This window comes from Catharus ustulatus, chromosome 29 (genome assembly GCF_009819885.2).
Source record: "Catharus ustulatus isolate bCatUst1 chromosome 29, bCatUst1.pri.v2, whole genome shotgun sequence".
Classification (NCBI taxonomy): domain Eukaryota; kingdom Metazoa; phylum Chordata; class Aves; order Passeriformes; family Turdidae; genus Catharus; species Catharus ustulatus.
In genome coordinates this window covers 2929223-2945371 of record NC_046249.1, presented here as the reverse complement: position 1 = coordinate 2945371, position 16149 = coordinate 2929223, and the positions used below count along the sequence as shown (strand labels likewise).

Here is a 16149-nt window from a genome sequence, read left to right as displayed (position 1 = left end):
AGAGGACACTGAGGGACACAGGAGGGACACGGAGGGACACAGCAACGACACTTAGGGACACGGGGGACATGAGAGGGACACGGGAGGGACACGAGGGGGACACTGAGGGACATGGGGGGAACACAGAGGGACACTGAGGGCATGGGAGGGACATCGAAGGGACACGGGGGACATGAGAGGGATATAGGGGGACACTGAGGGACACTGAGGGACACGGGGGGGACATGGGAGGGACACTGAGGGACACGGAGGGACACTGAGGGACACGGGGGGGACACTGAGGGACACGAAGGGACACGGGGGTCACTGCCTGTCCCTCCCCAGGGTTTCACTCCCCACACGCTGCCACCCCGCGCCTGTCACTCCGTGCCCATCTTCCCGCTGAGCCGGCTCGTGCGGGGGCTGCGCTGCTGGCGGGGCTGTGGCTGTGTCCCTGTCACCCGCGGGGGTGGCGGTGGCCGTGCCCCTCCCCAAAGCACCCGAGGCTGAAAAATCCGCGGAGGAAAAACCTTTATTAGTGTTGTTGTAAAATCCAGCCATGGAAAGAAGCGGGGCGGGACGTGAGCGGAACGAACGGCACACACACACCGGTCTGCCCTTCAAACCCTGCCCAGGGAAAAGCCAGCCCGGAATCCAAACCCCTCCCCTCCAAAAAAAAACAACAAAAAAACCAAAAACCGGAGCTCTCTTCCCTGCCAGCCTGGGGTGGGGATGGGGAGTGCAGCTCCATGTCCCACGGAGGGACTGGAGAGGGGACAGGGGGACACTGGAGAGGGGCCAGGTCACCCCCCAGGGACAGTGGGGACATTGGAGAGGGGCCAGGTCACCCCCAGGGGACAGTGGGGACACTGCAGAGGGGACAGGTCACCCCCGGGGACAGTGGGGACACTGGAGAGGGGCCAGGTCACCCCCAGGGACAGTGGGGACACTGGAGAGGACCCAGAGGGAGCTGTGGGCTGGGAAGGAGGGAGCAAAGTGCGTGGTTTCCCTGTTCAGCTTCACTTCTCTCTCTCTCTGGAGAGAAGAGTCGCAGAAAACGCTGAAATTCAGTAAAACAGGAGACTAAAAACAAAAACACACCCGGGGCAGCGCGGGGCCAGTGCCTGAAACACGGAGGGAGGGGACAAGGACAAGATGCTCAAGCACCGAGGAGCCACTCCCAGATGGGCCAGGGGCTGTCACCAGCCTCCAGGGGCTGTCACTGCCCTCCAAGGGGGTGTCACTGCCCTCCAGGGGTTGTCACTGCCCTCCAGGGGCTGTCACTGCCCTCCAAGGGGGTGTCACTGCCCTCCAGGGGTTGTCACTGCCCTCCAGGGGCTGTCACTGCCCTCCAAGGGGGTGTCACCAGCCTCCAGGGGTTGTCACTGCCCTCCAAGGGGTTGTCACCGGCCTCTAGGGGTTGTCACCAGCCTCCAGGGGTTGTCACTGCCCTCCAAGGGGGTGTCACCAGCCTCTAGGGGTTGTCACCGGCATTCCCGTGTCACCAGCGGGCTCTGGGGGAGGGAGGTGACAGCAGCGACTCTGCACCGGGGAGGAGCCACTCCCAGCGCCAGAGCCGCGCTGGTGACAAAGGACAGGAAGGGTGACTGGGATGGGGCTGTCACTCGTGTCCCCAAAGCACGGGATGATCCCACAGCCCTCACACAACACACCCGAGGCTGGCACACAAACCCTGGAGCTCCTCAGCTCCAAACCTTTCCCAAGCCGGGAGCAAACCCTGGGGGTCAGGAGCCTTGTGTCACCAGGTGCCACTCAGGGTGCTGGGGCACTCTGGGGACAGCCTGGGGCACTCTGGGGACAGCCTGGGGCAGGTGGCACAGCCCGGGCTGGCTGCTGGCCCTCCCCGTGGCGCCGCAGCCGCAGCTCAAGGCCTGGCACGGGGCCCAGGGGATATTTTTATCCAGGAATTTGTGTTGTTTGAAGCTGTCAGCTCGGTGTTTTCAGTCACAAACACAACCCTGCCCTGTCCTGGAGCTGACAGCGACAGCAACACCCTCAGCTGAGCCCCCTGGCTGCCCTGGGGTGACCCTGAGATGGCCCTGGGACAGCAGAGCACACAGAGGCCACGTCCCCAAAGGTCTGGGAACGGCTGCAGCACCCACCTCTGTCCCCTGGCAGGCAGGAAGGTCCTTGAGGGGCTCAGGATGTTCCAGTTAATTCCCTGTGGGTTTTGAGCTCTGGGGGGGAGCAGGACTGTCCCTGCCCTGGTGACAGCTGTGCCTGCCCCAGGGCACAAACCAAGCCAAGGTGGCAACAACAACAACAACAGCAACAACAACAACGAGGTTTCCTCAAAGAGAAGGGATTTAAAACCAAAGATTCAAGTTTGGGAACTCCTCTCCCCCTCCTCCTCCCTGGCTCCAAACGAGGCCAAAACTCACCCAGGTGCAGAAATCAGGTTCAAAGTTCAGCCAGTGGGTGTGGGTGACACACAGCCCCGGGGTGACAAGGGCAGGTCACCTGTGTGTCCCCACAGAGCCCCAGAGCCCGGGGGGGGCTCGGAGGGGCAGCTCCAGGCAGGGGTGGCCCGGGGGGGGTTTGGTGACAGGAGCCAGGTGAGGGCAGGTGCGTGGGCAGGTGTCCCCAGCCAGAGCAGCCCCTCAGGCCGAAGGCACCGAGTTGCTGTCCACCTTGAGCCCCTTGCTGGCCAGGAAAGCGTCCTGCCTGGGCTCCCTGCCCAGGAATTTCCTCAGCATGTCCGAGGCGTCCACGGAGCCGCCGGGGTGCAGGATGCAGTTCCTGTAATCCATGCCCACCTGCGGGCACAGGGGCAGGGTGGGACCCTGGCCTCACCCCCACATCCCTGCCAGGCAGCCCAGAACCCTCTCCCTTACCTTGCAGTTCATGATGCCCTCCTGCTTGAAGCGGGTGTGGAACATGTCCATGGAGTACACCTCGCTCCACAGGTAGCCGTAGTACTGGGCGTCGTAGCCACCCGCCAGGTGGCCGAAGGTGGCCGGCATGTTTGTACCTGAGGGGACACAAGGAGTCAAAAAAAACCAACAAAAACCCCTCCAGTGCTGTCCCAGCAGGAGCTGGCTCAGCTGTTGGCAACCCAGGGAGGAACTTTCCGCGTTTTTCCCGAAGCCAGCACAAAGTGTCCCCAGGCAAAGGGATTTGCTGAGCCCACGTGTGCAGGGTGGCACCTCGTACCTGGGGTGGCAGGGACACCCAGCACCTCCTCACAGAGCTGGGCAAACACCTCCACGGGGTCAGCCTTGGTCTGGGTGTGCAGTGCCTGGTCCACCTTGGCCAGCACGATCTGGCGCAGGTTGAAGAGCCCTGTTCCCAAAAAGAGGAGGAGGAGGCAAACTGAGGCAGCAGGGCCACATCACACCCTCATCCTCATGGCAAGGAAAAGCCTTTCCTGCCCCCAGCCAGGTCACTGAGTGTCCCCTCCCCATCCCCACAGCCAGGGATCATCCATTCATTCCCTCCAACCTGTGTTTGCCTGCCGGGATTTAATGAGTTTCTCCAGCAGCTCATCTGGGATGGGGCTCCCTGTCTTGTAGTGCCTGGACATGCGAAGCAGAGGCTCCTTCTCCCACACCCAGTTCTCCAACATCTGGGATGGAGCCTCCACGAAGTCCCTCTCCACGTGTGTCCCGCTGAACATGGCAAACTCCGCCTGGGGGGACACGGCCAGCTCGGAATTCGGGGAGAAAAGGGGAAGGGGGAAACACCCCGAGCTGTGGCAGCGCAGGGAGGCCTCACCTGAGAGCACAGCTGGTGCATGACGTGCCCAAACTCGTGGAAATAGGTCTCCACCTCGTCGTGCTGCAGCAGGGAAGGGGCGTCGGGCGTGGGTTTGGTGAAGTTGGCCACCATGGCGGCCACCGAGATCTGGCGGCTGGAGTCGGGCAGGAGGCAGCCGGGCTGGAGGCCGAAGCAGGCGGCGTGCCCGTACTTCCCTTCCCTGGGGGAGGCACAGCAGGCTCAGGGATCCTTCCAGAAGCCAGCTACACTGCGGTGCTCAGAGCAGCAACCCTCAGTGACCCCCTTGGTGACACCTCGGTGACATCCCCAGCACACAGCGCTGCCTCCATTCCACACATCTTGGAGCAGGAATCTCCTCTTCCTCAGGCTCTGCTCCCCCATCTCCCCCAGCCCCCACCATGGCTCTGCTCCCCCATCTCCCCCAGCCCCAGGGCTCACCTTGGCTCTGCTCCCCCATCTCCCCCAGCCCCAGCCCCCACCATGGCTCTGCTCCCCCATTTCCCCCAGCCCCAGCCCCCACCGTGGCTCTGCTCCCCCATTTCCCCCAGCCCCAGGGCTCACCTTGGTTCTGCTCCCCCATTTCCCCCAGCCCCAGGGCTCACCTTGGCTCTGCTCCCCCATCTCCCCCAGCCCCCACCATGGCTCTGCTCCCCCATTTCCCCCAGCCCCAGGGCTCACCGTGGCTCTGCCCCTCCATCTCCCCCAGCCCCAGGGCTCACTGTGGCTCTGCTCCCCCATCTCCCCCAGCCCCCACCATGGCTCTGCTCCCCCATCTCCCCCAGCTCCCACCGTGGCTCTGCTCCCCCATTTCCCCCAGCCCCAGGGCTCACTGTGGCTCTGCTCCCCCATCTCCCCCAGCCCCAGGGCTCACTGTGGCTCTGCTCCCCCATTTCCCTCAGCCCCAGGGCTCACTGTGGCTCTGCTCCCCCATTTCCCTCAGCCCCAGGGCTCACTGTGGCTCTGCTCCCCCATTTCCCCCAGCCCCAGGGCTCACCGTGGCTCTGCCCCTCCATCTCCCCCAGCCCCAGGGCTCACTGTGGCTCTGCTCCCCCATCTCCCCCAGCCCCAGGGCTCACCGTGGGTACAGGTCCAGGTAGAATTTGCCGATGGTGTCCCCGGAGGATGCGTCCTTCACCGTGTAGAGCTGCACGTCCTCGTGCCACACCTGAGCCTTCTCCTCCAGGTGGAAGGTGAGGCCCAGTAGCTCCTGGTAGATGGCCAGGAGGCCTGTGGTGACCACCTGCATGGGGAAATACTCCTTGAGCAGGTTCTGGTCCACGCTGTACTTGGTCTCCTCCACCTGGTTCATGTAGTAGCGCATGTCCCAGGCGTTGATGCGGTTGTCGAAGTCCAGCCCGCGCTTCTCGCACTCCTTCTTCTTCAAATCCAGGATCACAGCTCGCTCCTTCTCCCCCAGGGGCTTCAGCTTCTGGGCCAGCTCATCTAGAGGAAGCCAGGCAGGGTTGGGGTGTGGGATCAGGGCAGCAGAGCCGCCCAGGATGGCCCTGCTGGCCCAGGACGTACCCAGGAACGTGGCCACTGTGCGGCTGCTCTTGGCCATGTTCATCTCCAGCACAAAGTCAGCGTGGGTGCTGAAGCCCAGCAGACTGGCCTTCTGAGCCCTCAGGTCCACCAGCTCCTTCAGGATCAGGCAGTTCTCCTGCAAGGCACAGAGTGAAGTACATGGGGGAGAAGGGAAACAGTGGGAAGAAACAAAAATCCCAGGGGAGAGCCCCTGGTCAGTCCAAAGACCCAGGGGAGAGCTCCTGGTCAGTCCCAAATCCCAGGGGACATCCCCTGGTCAGTCCCAAATCCTAGGGAGAGCCCCTGGTCAGTCCCAAATCCCAGGGGACATCCCCTGGTCAGTCCCAAATCCTAGGGAGAGCCCCTGGTCAGTCCCAAATCCCAGGGAGAGCCCCTGGTCAGTCCCAAATCCCAGAGGAGAGCCCTTGGTCAGTCCCAAATGTCAGGAAACATCCCTTGGTCAGTCCCAAATCCCAGGGGAGAGGCCCTGGTCAGTCCCAAATCCCAGGGGACATCCCCTGGTCAGTCCCAAACCCCAGGGGACATCCCCTGGTCAGTCCCAAATCCCAGGAGACAGCCCCTGGTCAGTCCCAAATGCCAGGGGACATCCCCTGGTCAGTCCCAAATGCCAGGGGACATCCCTTGGTCAGTCCCAAATGCCAGGTGACATCCTCTGGGTGCCCTGGTCAGTCCCAAATCCCAGGAGTGAGCCCCTGGTCAGTCCCAAATGCCAGGGGAGAACCCCTGGTCAGTCCCAAATGCCAGGAGTCACCCCCTGGTCAGTCCCAAATCCCAGGGGACATCCCTTGGTCAGTCCCAAATGCCAGGGGACATTCCCTGAGTGCCCTGGTCAGTCCCAAATCCCCTGGGTGCCCTGGTCAGTCCCAAACCCCAGGTGACACCCCCTGGGTGCCCTGCTCAGCCCCACTGACCTCTTTGCACCTGGAGTTGAACATCTCCTCCACCTTCCTCCTGGTCTCAGGCACATAACACTTCTTGAGCAGGGGGAAGTAGTGTGGGTACTTGAGGGTGACCTTCAGCTTCCCATCCTCTGTCTTCTCCAGGGAGTTCAGGAAATCCTCAGGGAGCCCCCCTGGGAAAAGAGCAGCCAGGGGGTGAGGGAGAGCCCAGGATGGTGCAGGGGATCACCCAGTGATCACCTCAGGGCACCCCATACCTAATTCCTCCCTGGAGAAGGGCAGGAAGGTGGTGTCCTCATTCAGGTTCTTGTTGAAGTCTATGCACAGCACACTCAGCTTTTTCTTGATGGCTTTGATTTTCTTCAAAAAAACACAGAAAAATCAAACTCAGAGCCAGGGAGGCACTCAGGCTGTGCCCACTCTGCTGAGCTGCCCAGCCCTGAGCCTGGCCTTGGCTCTGACCCAGCCCAAGGCTGCAGAATTAATTAATGGTGGTGTGCAAAAAGTGCAGAAAGGCTCCCTGGGGTTACACCTGGCAAGGATCAGCCACCTCAGCAAGGTCCTGCCTGGCCCCTGCTGCCTCAGGAGCTGCAGGTGTTGCAGGAACAATCTCTTCTCTCCTTATTTCACCTTTTCTTCTGTTTTTTAACCCAGTTTTGAGCTCCTCTGCTGGTGCATGGTAAAAGAGGGAGGCCCTTGAGCTCCCTCACCCCAACTCCAGCCTTTAGCAGTGGGGATTTGGTGTTAATTCCATAATTTCAGCTTCCCAGGAATTCCTAAACTCCCAATTCCAGCCTTTAGCATGTGGGGATTTGGTGCTAATTCCATAATTTCAGTTTCCCAGGAATCCCTAAACTCCCAATTCCAGCCTTTAGCAGTGGGGATTTGGTGTTAATTCCCCAATTTCAGCTTCCCAGGAATCCCTAAACTCCCAATTTGTTAATGGAAAGGAAAAAGGGGAAGGGAGTGGGGCTGGAGACATCACCCAAAATCACCAGAATCAGGGGCAGAACCCAAAGCTGAGCCTCAGACCCTGCCAGGGCACAAGGGAGGATGGATTCAGACTGACAAGAAGTAGGATCAGATGGGATATTGGGAAAAAATTCCTTCCTGTGAGGCTGGGGAGGCCCTGGCACAGATTTCCCAGAGGAGTTGTGGCCTCCCCTTCCCTGGGAGTGTCCAAGGCCAGCTTGGAGCCACCTGGGACAGTGGAAGATGGGACTTTAAGGTCCCTTGAACCCAAACCATGCCAGGATTCTGTGCTCCCACCTCCTGTGTCTCCTCAGGGAGGTGCAGCCCGTTCCTCTTCCCCAGCTTGATCAGTCTCTCCAGGTACCTCTTGGCCTCAGGCTTCAGGGAAGCACTCTCTGCTTTCTCCTGGAAAAAAAAACAACAAAATTCCTCCTCTTCAGGGAGCTGCTTCCCAGTGGGAGAGCTGGAAAAGCCCCAAGGAAGGTTCTGGTTTGGAGCAGTGATTCCTCCCACATCGCTTTAAACACATCACCTTTGTGCCACGGCAGCATTTTGGGGGCCATCACCACTGGGATTTTTGGGGAGAGTAAATTTTGAGGGGCCAAGCAGCACTGAGGTGGGTTGGATTTACCAACAGCCCCTCAGCAAAGGGGTGATCAAAGCTCTGAGTGAGCTGGGGCAGAGCCCTCAACCCCGAATTTCCCATCCCTCACCAACAGCGCGACCAAACCCCGCTCCTGCATCGCTCCCCTCTCAGCTCTGGGATGAGGGAAAAGGATTTTCTGGAATTTTAGAGGGTTCCAAAGTCCTGCCTGCACTCACCTGGAGCCACACAATCCTCTGGTACACATCCTGCCTCATGCTCATCTCCACGTCGAACTCGGAGAGTTTCTTGTCGGCCTCGGTGCTGGCGGCGCGGATGGCCTTGCAGGGGGACACGTGCTGGGGGAAATCCAGCATGTTCCTACGGACTGGCAGCACAAAAAGGGGACAGGGATGGTGGATCCACGGCCCACAGCACCCCCAGAGCCAGGCTGGCAGCCCCAGAGCCAGGCTGGCAGCCCCAGAGCCCTTCCCAGAGCTCACACACAGGGATGTGAATCTGGCTCCTCTGTGTTGTTTCTCTGCTGCTCAGCAATTCCAGCCACAATCCTCCTCCCAAAATCCACAGGAATTCTGTGCCTGGGAGTCCCCAACAGCTGTGGCACCACAGGTTTGGGGTGCCCAGTGTAGGGCCAGGAGCTGGACTTGAGCAATTCCATAATTCCCAACTTCCCAGAGCTCACACACAGGGAAGGAGAGCTGGGATGTGGATCTGGTTCCTCTGTGCTGTTTCTCTGCTGTTCAACACTTCCAGCCACAATCCTCCTCCCAAAATCCACAGGAATTCTGTGCCTGGGAGTCCCCAACAGCTGTGGCACCACAGGTTTGGGGTGCCCAGTGTAGGGTCAGGAGTTGGATTTGAGCAATTCCTTAATTCCCAACAGCAGCAGCATTCCCTGTGTCCTTCCCAGAGCTCACACACAGGGATGTGGATCTGGTTCCTCTGTGTTGTTTCTCTGCTGCTCAGCAATTCCAGCCACAATCCTCATCCCAAAATCCACAGGAATTCTGTGCCTGGGAGCCCCCAACAGCTGTGCCCCAGCTGTGCCACCACAGGTTTGGGGTTGAGCAGAATTCCCTGTTTCCTTCTGAGTGGGACAATCCTTTCCTACAGACCCTTCCCCAAAATCCACCTCACCCTGCCCTGCTGCAATCCCACCTGGGAAAGCAGGAAGAGCATTTGCCAGCCCTGCAAAAGCTCCAAGAGCAGCACTCCAGGTGCTCTGCAGGCACCTGGATGCTCCCCCAGGAGCAGCTCAGCCAGGGAAGTGCTGACAGTGGTGCTGAGCTGAACATTCCTCCTGCTGAGCAACAGCAATTATTTTTTTTCCCTGTTGTTTTAATTAAAAAAAGAACAGGGAGAGGAGGAGGATGAGGCTGCTGCCTGCCCCAGACAGGTGGGACAGCTTGAGCATGAGGAGGGGCTGCCTGAATTGTCACCCTGCTGTAAATAATTAGCCAGAAAGCCACCAAAAGGGCACAGCTTTGGGGCCATCACATCATGGTACTGTCCCCAGAAAATCACAGAGGGATTTACTCCCCTAAAAATCCCAGTGGGATTTACTCTCCCAAAAAAAACAGAGCAGGATTTAGTCTCCCAAAATTTACTCCCCCAAAAAATCCCAGTGGGATTTACTCTCCCAAAAAATCACAGCAGGATTTACTTTACCCAAAAAACAGAGCAGGATTTATTCTGCAAAAAAATCAGAATGGGATTTACTATTCCCAAAGACTCTCAGTGGGATTTACTCCCCCAAAAAACAGAGCAGGATTTATTCTGAAAAAAAAATCAGATGGGTTTACTCTCCCAAAAACTCTCAGTGGGATTTACTCCCCCAAAAAAGTCACAGTAGGATTTATTCTGCAAAAAAATCAAGAGGGATTTACTATTCCCAAAGACTCTCAGTGGGATTTACTCCCAAAAAAAAACAGAGCAGGATTTACTCCCCAAAAAATCTCAGTGGGATTTATTCCCAAAAAATCCCAGTGGGATTTACTTCCCCAAAAAATCATAGCAGGATTTAGTCTCCCAAAAAATCCCAGTGGGATTTACTCCCCCCAAAAAAAACCAGAGCAGGATTTACTTTCCCAAAAAAATCCCAGTGGGAAAAAAATCACAGCAGGATTTATTCTGAAAAAAATCAGAGGGATTTACTATTCCTAAAAACTCTCAGTGGGATTTACTCTCCCAAAAAATCTCAGTGGGAATTACTCCCCCAAAAAACAGAGCAGGATTTACTCCCCCAAAAATCTCAGTGGGATTTACTCTCCCAAAAAATCATAGCAGCATTTATTCCCAAAAAATCCCAGTGAGATTTACTTCCCCCAAAAATCCCAGCAGGATTTACTCTCCCAAAAAATCCCAGTGGGATTTACTCCCCCAAAAAACCAGAGCAGGATTTACTCTCCCAAAAAATCCCAGTGGGATTTACTCTCCCCAAAAATTACAGAGGGATTTACTCTCCTAAAAAAAATCACAGCAGATTTTGCTCTCCTCAAAAATCACAGAGGGATTTATGCCACCAAAAAATCACAGATCTTGCTCTCCCCAAAAATCCCAGTGAGATTTACTCCCCCCAAAATATCACAGCAGGATTTATTCTGCAAAAAAATCAGAGTGATTTACTATTCCCAAAAATCCCAGTGGGATTTACTCTCCCAAAAAATCACAGTAGAATTTACTCCCCCCAAAAAATCACAGCAGGATTTATTCTGCAAAAAAATCAGAGGGATTTACTCCCCCAAAAAACAGAGCAGGATTTATTCTCCCCAAAAATCAGAATGGGATTTACTATTCCCAAAAATCCTAGTGGGATTTACTCCTCCAAAAAATTCCAGTAGGATTTACTCTCCCAAAAAATCACAGTAGGATTTACTCCCCACAAAAAATCACAGCAGGATTTATTCTGCAAAAAAAATCCCAGCAGATTTTGCTCTCCCCAAAAATCCCAGTGAGATTTACTCCCCCCAAAAAACAGAGCAGGATTTAGTTCCCAAAAAAAGCCAGCAGGACACAAAGCACATGGAGAGCCATTTATGCCCTGCCCCAGGAAAAAGGAAGGAGGGAAAAGTTTTTTGGATCTTTTTGTTCCCCCTGGTGCCAGAGCAGAGCCAGGACAGCCTCAGGAGCCTCAGGATTGTCCTTGGCTTCATTTATTCCAAATCTGCTCTTTGTGCTGTGTAAACATGGACTGGGAAAAAAAAAAAAAAACAACATTCTGCTGGGGAGGGAAAAGCAGGTGACAGCACAGAGCTAAAAAAAAAATTTAAAAAAATTTAATAATGGTGGGATGGGCTGGGAGTGAGCTCAGAGCTCAGCCCTGCATGGGCAGGGACATTTCCAACACTTCCAGGGATGGGGCAGCCAAATCCCAACTTCCCAGCATGAAAAATGAGGTTTAGTCTTTTGGGAAAATTGAAAAGTTGAATAAAGGACAATAGGAGATAATAAAGCAAGGTTTAAAGGTTGGGTGTTTGGCATTTAGCAAGAGCACACTTTTTTGTTTTTTTTTTTTTAATATTTTTGGACATTTTGAAGAGATTTTTTTATTGCATTAGCCCACTGCATATTCATAAACAATTATGCATATTTAAACTTTTCCTGAAATTATTTTACATGTTTCAAGAATTGTTAACATGGATCTTTTTGTGTCTGTCTTTATTATTATTGTTATTATTAATTACTTCCCTTTTTATTATTATTTCTAGTTTGGGCTTTGGTTCACACTTTTTACAGGTGCTGATGGTAGCAGGGGATTTTATCTTCTGTATCTTTTATCTTTTATGTCTTTTGGGTGTTATCTTAATCACTACAAACATAATTCTATCAGCTATTTCATGACTACATCCAATAAAAACTCTAGAGTTATAAAAACTACTTTTATTATATAATGCAATGCTAAAGTTGCATTATTAGTTATATTATTACAATAAATATAATATAATATAATATAATATAATATAATATAATATAATATAATATAATATAATATAATATAATATAATATAATATAATATAATATAATATAATATAATATAATATAATATAATATAATATAAATTGCTTTTAACATTGCACATACAGCCTCTATTTTAATATTTGTGAAAAGCCAAAGCTATAATATGTATTTATAACCCTAGGGAAGAATTCTTTTCCAATTTCTCACTGTCTGCCCATGTCTGATCCCCACAGACTGGTATAAATATATATTATTAAATATATATTATTGGTTTTTCACTGATTTTAAAATGAATGTTGCATGTATTATATCAGAAAACTTTGCTGTATGAATAGTTTTTTTTATTTCTGCTTTTAACAAAAGTTAGAAATAGTATTATTACACTGTATACAAATTAGAAATAGTTCTATGATAATTTTTTTTTATTTTTGGTCTATAACATGGTGATGTAAAAAGCTTTTTGTTCATGTAACTAACTCAGAGAATGACAAAAAAAGATAATCAGGAAATTCTTCACATTCTTGGATTATCCTGTCTGGATGAGGAACACCAGAACTGCAGGGAAGGAATTTATTGATCTGTTATCTGGGAGTGTGCTGACAAGAAGGAAACACAAGGAGAAATAAGAAAAAAAATAATTAAAAAAAAATTGATTTACAGGTTGGAGGGGGTGATTTTGAATAATACATAAATGAATATGCAACAGGTTGATTTAAAGAAATGTTTTCTGAGTTAGTGCTTGCTCCCAAGAAGGAAACACAAGGAGAAATAAGAAAAAAAAAATTTTAAAAATTGATTTACAGGTTGGAGGGGGGTGATTTTGAATAATACATAAAGCAACAGGTTGATTTAAAGAAATGTTTTCTGAGTTAGTGTGTGCTCCTGGCTGAATGCCAAGCACCCAGCTATACAATCTGGGAGTGTGCTGGCAAGAAGGAACCACATGGAGAGATAAGAAAAAAATAATTTAAAAAAATTTGATTTACAAGTTGGAGGGGGCTGATTTTGAATAATACTTGAAGATCTATGTATAGGCAACAGGTTGATTTAAAGAAATGTTTTCTGAGTTAGTGTGTGCTCCTGGCTGAATGCCAAGCATACACCTATATAATCTGGGAGTGTGCTGACAAGAAGGAAACACAGGGAGAAATTAGCAAAAAAAATAATTTTAAAAAATTGATTTACAGGCTGGAGGAGGGGTTATTTTGAATAATATATAAAGATCTATGTATAGGCAACAGGTTGATTTAAAGAAATGTTTTCTGAGTTAGTGCTTGCTCCCAAGAAGGAAACACAAGGAGAAATAAAAAAAAAAAAATTTTAAAAAAATTGATTTACAGGTTGGAGGGGGGTGATTTTGAATAACACATAAATGAATATGCAACAGGTTGATTTAAAGAAATGTTTTCTGAGTTACTGTGTGCTCCTGGCTCAATACCAAGCACACACCTATATAATCTGGGAGTGTGCTGACAAGAAGGAACCACAAGGAGAAATTAGAAAAAAAATAATTAAAAAAAAATTGATTTACAGGTTGGAGGGGGGTGATTTTGAATAACACATAAATGAATATGCAACAGGTTGATTTAAAGAAATGTTTTCTGAGTTAGTGTGTGCTCCTGGCTGAATGCCAAACACCCAGCTATACAATCTGGGAGTGTGCTGACAAGAAGGAAACACAGGGAGAAATAAGAAAAAAAAAATTTTAAAAAATTTGATTTACAAGTTGGAGGGGGCTGATTTTGAATAATACTTGAAGATCTATGTATAGGCAACAGGTTGATTTAAAGAAATGTTTTCTGAGTTAGTGTGTGCTCCTGGCTCAATACCAAGCATACACCCATATAATCTGGGAGTGTGCTGGCAAGAAGGAAACACAGGGAGAAATAAGAAAAAAAAATTTTAAAAAATTGATTTACAGGTTGGAGGGGGGTGATTTTGAATAATATATAAAGATCTATGTATAGGCAACAGGTTGATTTAAAGAAATGTTTTCTGAGTTAGTGCTTGCTCCCAAGAAGGAAACACAAGGAGAAATAAGAAAAAAAAATTTTAAAAAAATTTGATTTACAGGTTGGAGGGGGGTGATTTTGAATAACACATAAAGCAACAGGTTGATTTAAAGAAATATTTTCTGAGTTAGGGTGTGCTCCTGGCTCAATGCCAAGCACCCAGCTATACAATCTGGGAGTGTGCTGACAAGAAGGAAACACAGGGAAAAATTAGAAAAAAAAAATTTAAAAAAAAATTATTTACAGGTTGGAGGGGGGAGATTTTGAATAACACATAAATGAATATGCAACAGGTTGATTTAAAGAAATGTTTTCTGAGTTAGTGTGTGCTCCTGGCTCAATGCCAAACACCCAGCTATACAATCTGGCAGTGTGCTGACAAGAAGGAACCACATGGAGAGATAAGAAAAAAATAATTTTAAAAAATTTGATTTACAAGTTGGAGGGGGGTGATTTTGAATAATACTTGAAGATCTATGTATAGGTAACAGGTTGATTTAAAGAAATGTTTTCTGAGTTAGTGCTTGCTCCTGGCTGAATGCCAAGCACACACCTATATAATCTGGGAGTGTGCTGACAAGAAGGAAACACAGGGAGAAATAAGAAAAAAAAATTTAAAAAATTGATTTACAGGTTGGAGGGGCATGATTTTGAATAATATATAAAGCAACAGGTTGATTTAAAGGAATGTTTTCTGAGTTAGTGTGTGCTCCTGGCTGAATATAATAATATATTCTATATAATCTTTCACTCTATTATTTCTCCCTTATCTTTTATTAAACCTTTTAAAACCCACCAGGAAAGCGAACTTCCTTTTCCACATTTTAAATCCCCACCTGTGTACTCCACCTCCACGTCGGCCAGAGCCTTCAGGGTGTTCTCGTAGGAGACCTCTCCGCGCTCCTGGGCTCCCACGCGGTCGTACACGAGCTTGGTGCTCTCGGTCAGCTCGGTGGCCATGGCCTCGATCTGCTCGGCCGTCAGGTCCCAGCGCAGCTGCCGGGCCACGAGCCTCGGAGCCTGGCTGTCCACGACATTCCCTGCGGGGAGAGCGGGGGCTGCGGGGAGAGCTCCGGGAGAGACCGGGGAGAGCTCCGGGAGAGACCGGGGAGAGCTCCGGGAGAGACCGGGGAGAGCCCGGATCGACCCCTGGATCGTGCCGGGGGAGAGCCTGGATCGATCCCCGAGAGGAGCTCGGATCGTGCCCCGGGAGAGCCCGGGAGAGTCCGGATCGTGCCCCGGGGAGACCTCCCGAGAGAGCTCGGATTGATCCCCGGGAGAGCCGGGGAGAGGCCGGATCCTGCCCCGGGAGAGCTCGGATCATGCCTGGGGAGAGCCGGGATCCTGCCCCGGATCACGGCCCGGATCCTGTCCCGGGAGGATCTCGGATCGTGCCCCAGATCGTTCCCCGGATCATGGCCCGGATCGTGCCCCGGAAGAGCCCAGGGAGAGCCCGGATCGTGCCCTGGATCGTGCCCCGGATCCTGCCCCAGGAGAGCTCGGATCATGCCCCGGGAGATCCTGGATCGTGCCCCAGGAGAGCTCGGATCGTGCCCCGGGAGAGCCTGGATCGTGCCCTAGGAGGAGCTCGGATCGTGCCCCGGTGAGAGCTAGGATCGTGCCCCGGATCATGGCCCGGGCGGATCTCGGATCGTGCCTCGGATCATGGCCCGGATCGTGCCCCGGTGAGAGCTCGGATCGTGCCCCGGATCACGGCCCGGATCGTGCCCCGGGAGGTTTCACCCTCCTCCCCCGAAATCCGACCCCGTGCCCCGCCGGGTGTCCCTGCCAGGGCTGTGCCCCGCTCGGGGACAGGGCCGCGGGGCACAGAGGGCACTTGGGGGGCACAGGAGAGCCCTGAGGGGCCGCCCCCGGTCCCGTCCCGCTGTCCCCGGTCCGGCCCTGCCGCCCCAGGCCCGGTCCTGCCTCCCCCGGTCCCATCCTGCCACCCTCGGCCCGGTCCTGCCTCCCCCGTCCCGGGTCCCCTCACCCCGTCCCTCTCCCGTCCCCGCTGTCCCCACGCCTCGCCAGTCCCTCGCCCTGTCCCCGCTGTCTCCATCCCGGTACCTGTCGGAGGGGCCATGCTGGCGGTGCCGGCGGTACCGGGAGGCCCCGCGCTGCTGACGAGGCCGGGATGAAACCGGGCCGGCCCCACGCACCGAGCATGTGCCCCGACCGGAGAGGCGGGCGGGAGAGCGGGGCATGCTGGGAACGTGGAGGACCGGGCCGCTCTCGCCTCGGCCGCCCCTCACCGGGAGCGGGGAGCGGGCCCGGTCGATCCCCGCCGTGACCCTCAGAGCCGCCCGGGAGAGGCCCCGGGGCGGGCCCGGGGCGGGCGCGGAGCATCCCCGGATCCCGCCCGCCCGTTCCCATGGCAACGCCCCCGCGCGTTGCCGTGACAACGCCACATCTCTATGGTCCCGGTGTGGGCGGGGTTTCCGC

At 52.9% G+C, this 16149-nt stretch overlaps 1 protein-coding gene across 1 annotated transcript; it reads right to left on the bottom strand.

The window, feature by feature from the left end:
• Nucleotides 1-1413: 1413 nt before the first annotated feature.
• On the bottom strand, nt 1414-16013 carry THOP1 (thimet oligopeptidase 1). The gene is made up of 13 exons (XM_033082358.2): nt 15775-16013; nt 14544-14747; nt 7956-8104; nt 7431-7538; nt 6419-6521; nt 6174-6334; nt 5242-5377; nt 4794-5160; nt 3715-3916; nt 3442-3628; nt 3154-3282; nt 2835-2971; nt 1414-2756 (listed from the first exon to the last, which is right to left on the bottom strand). The coding sequence occupies exons 1-13, from the start codon at nt 15788-15790 to the stop codon at nt 2601-2603; spliced, it is 2055 nt and encodes a 684-aa protein (XP_032938249.1). The 5' UTR covers nt 15791-16013; the 3' UTR covers nt 1414-2600.
• Nucleotides 16014-16149: the final 136 nt, after the last annotated feature.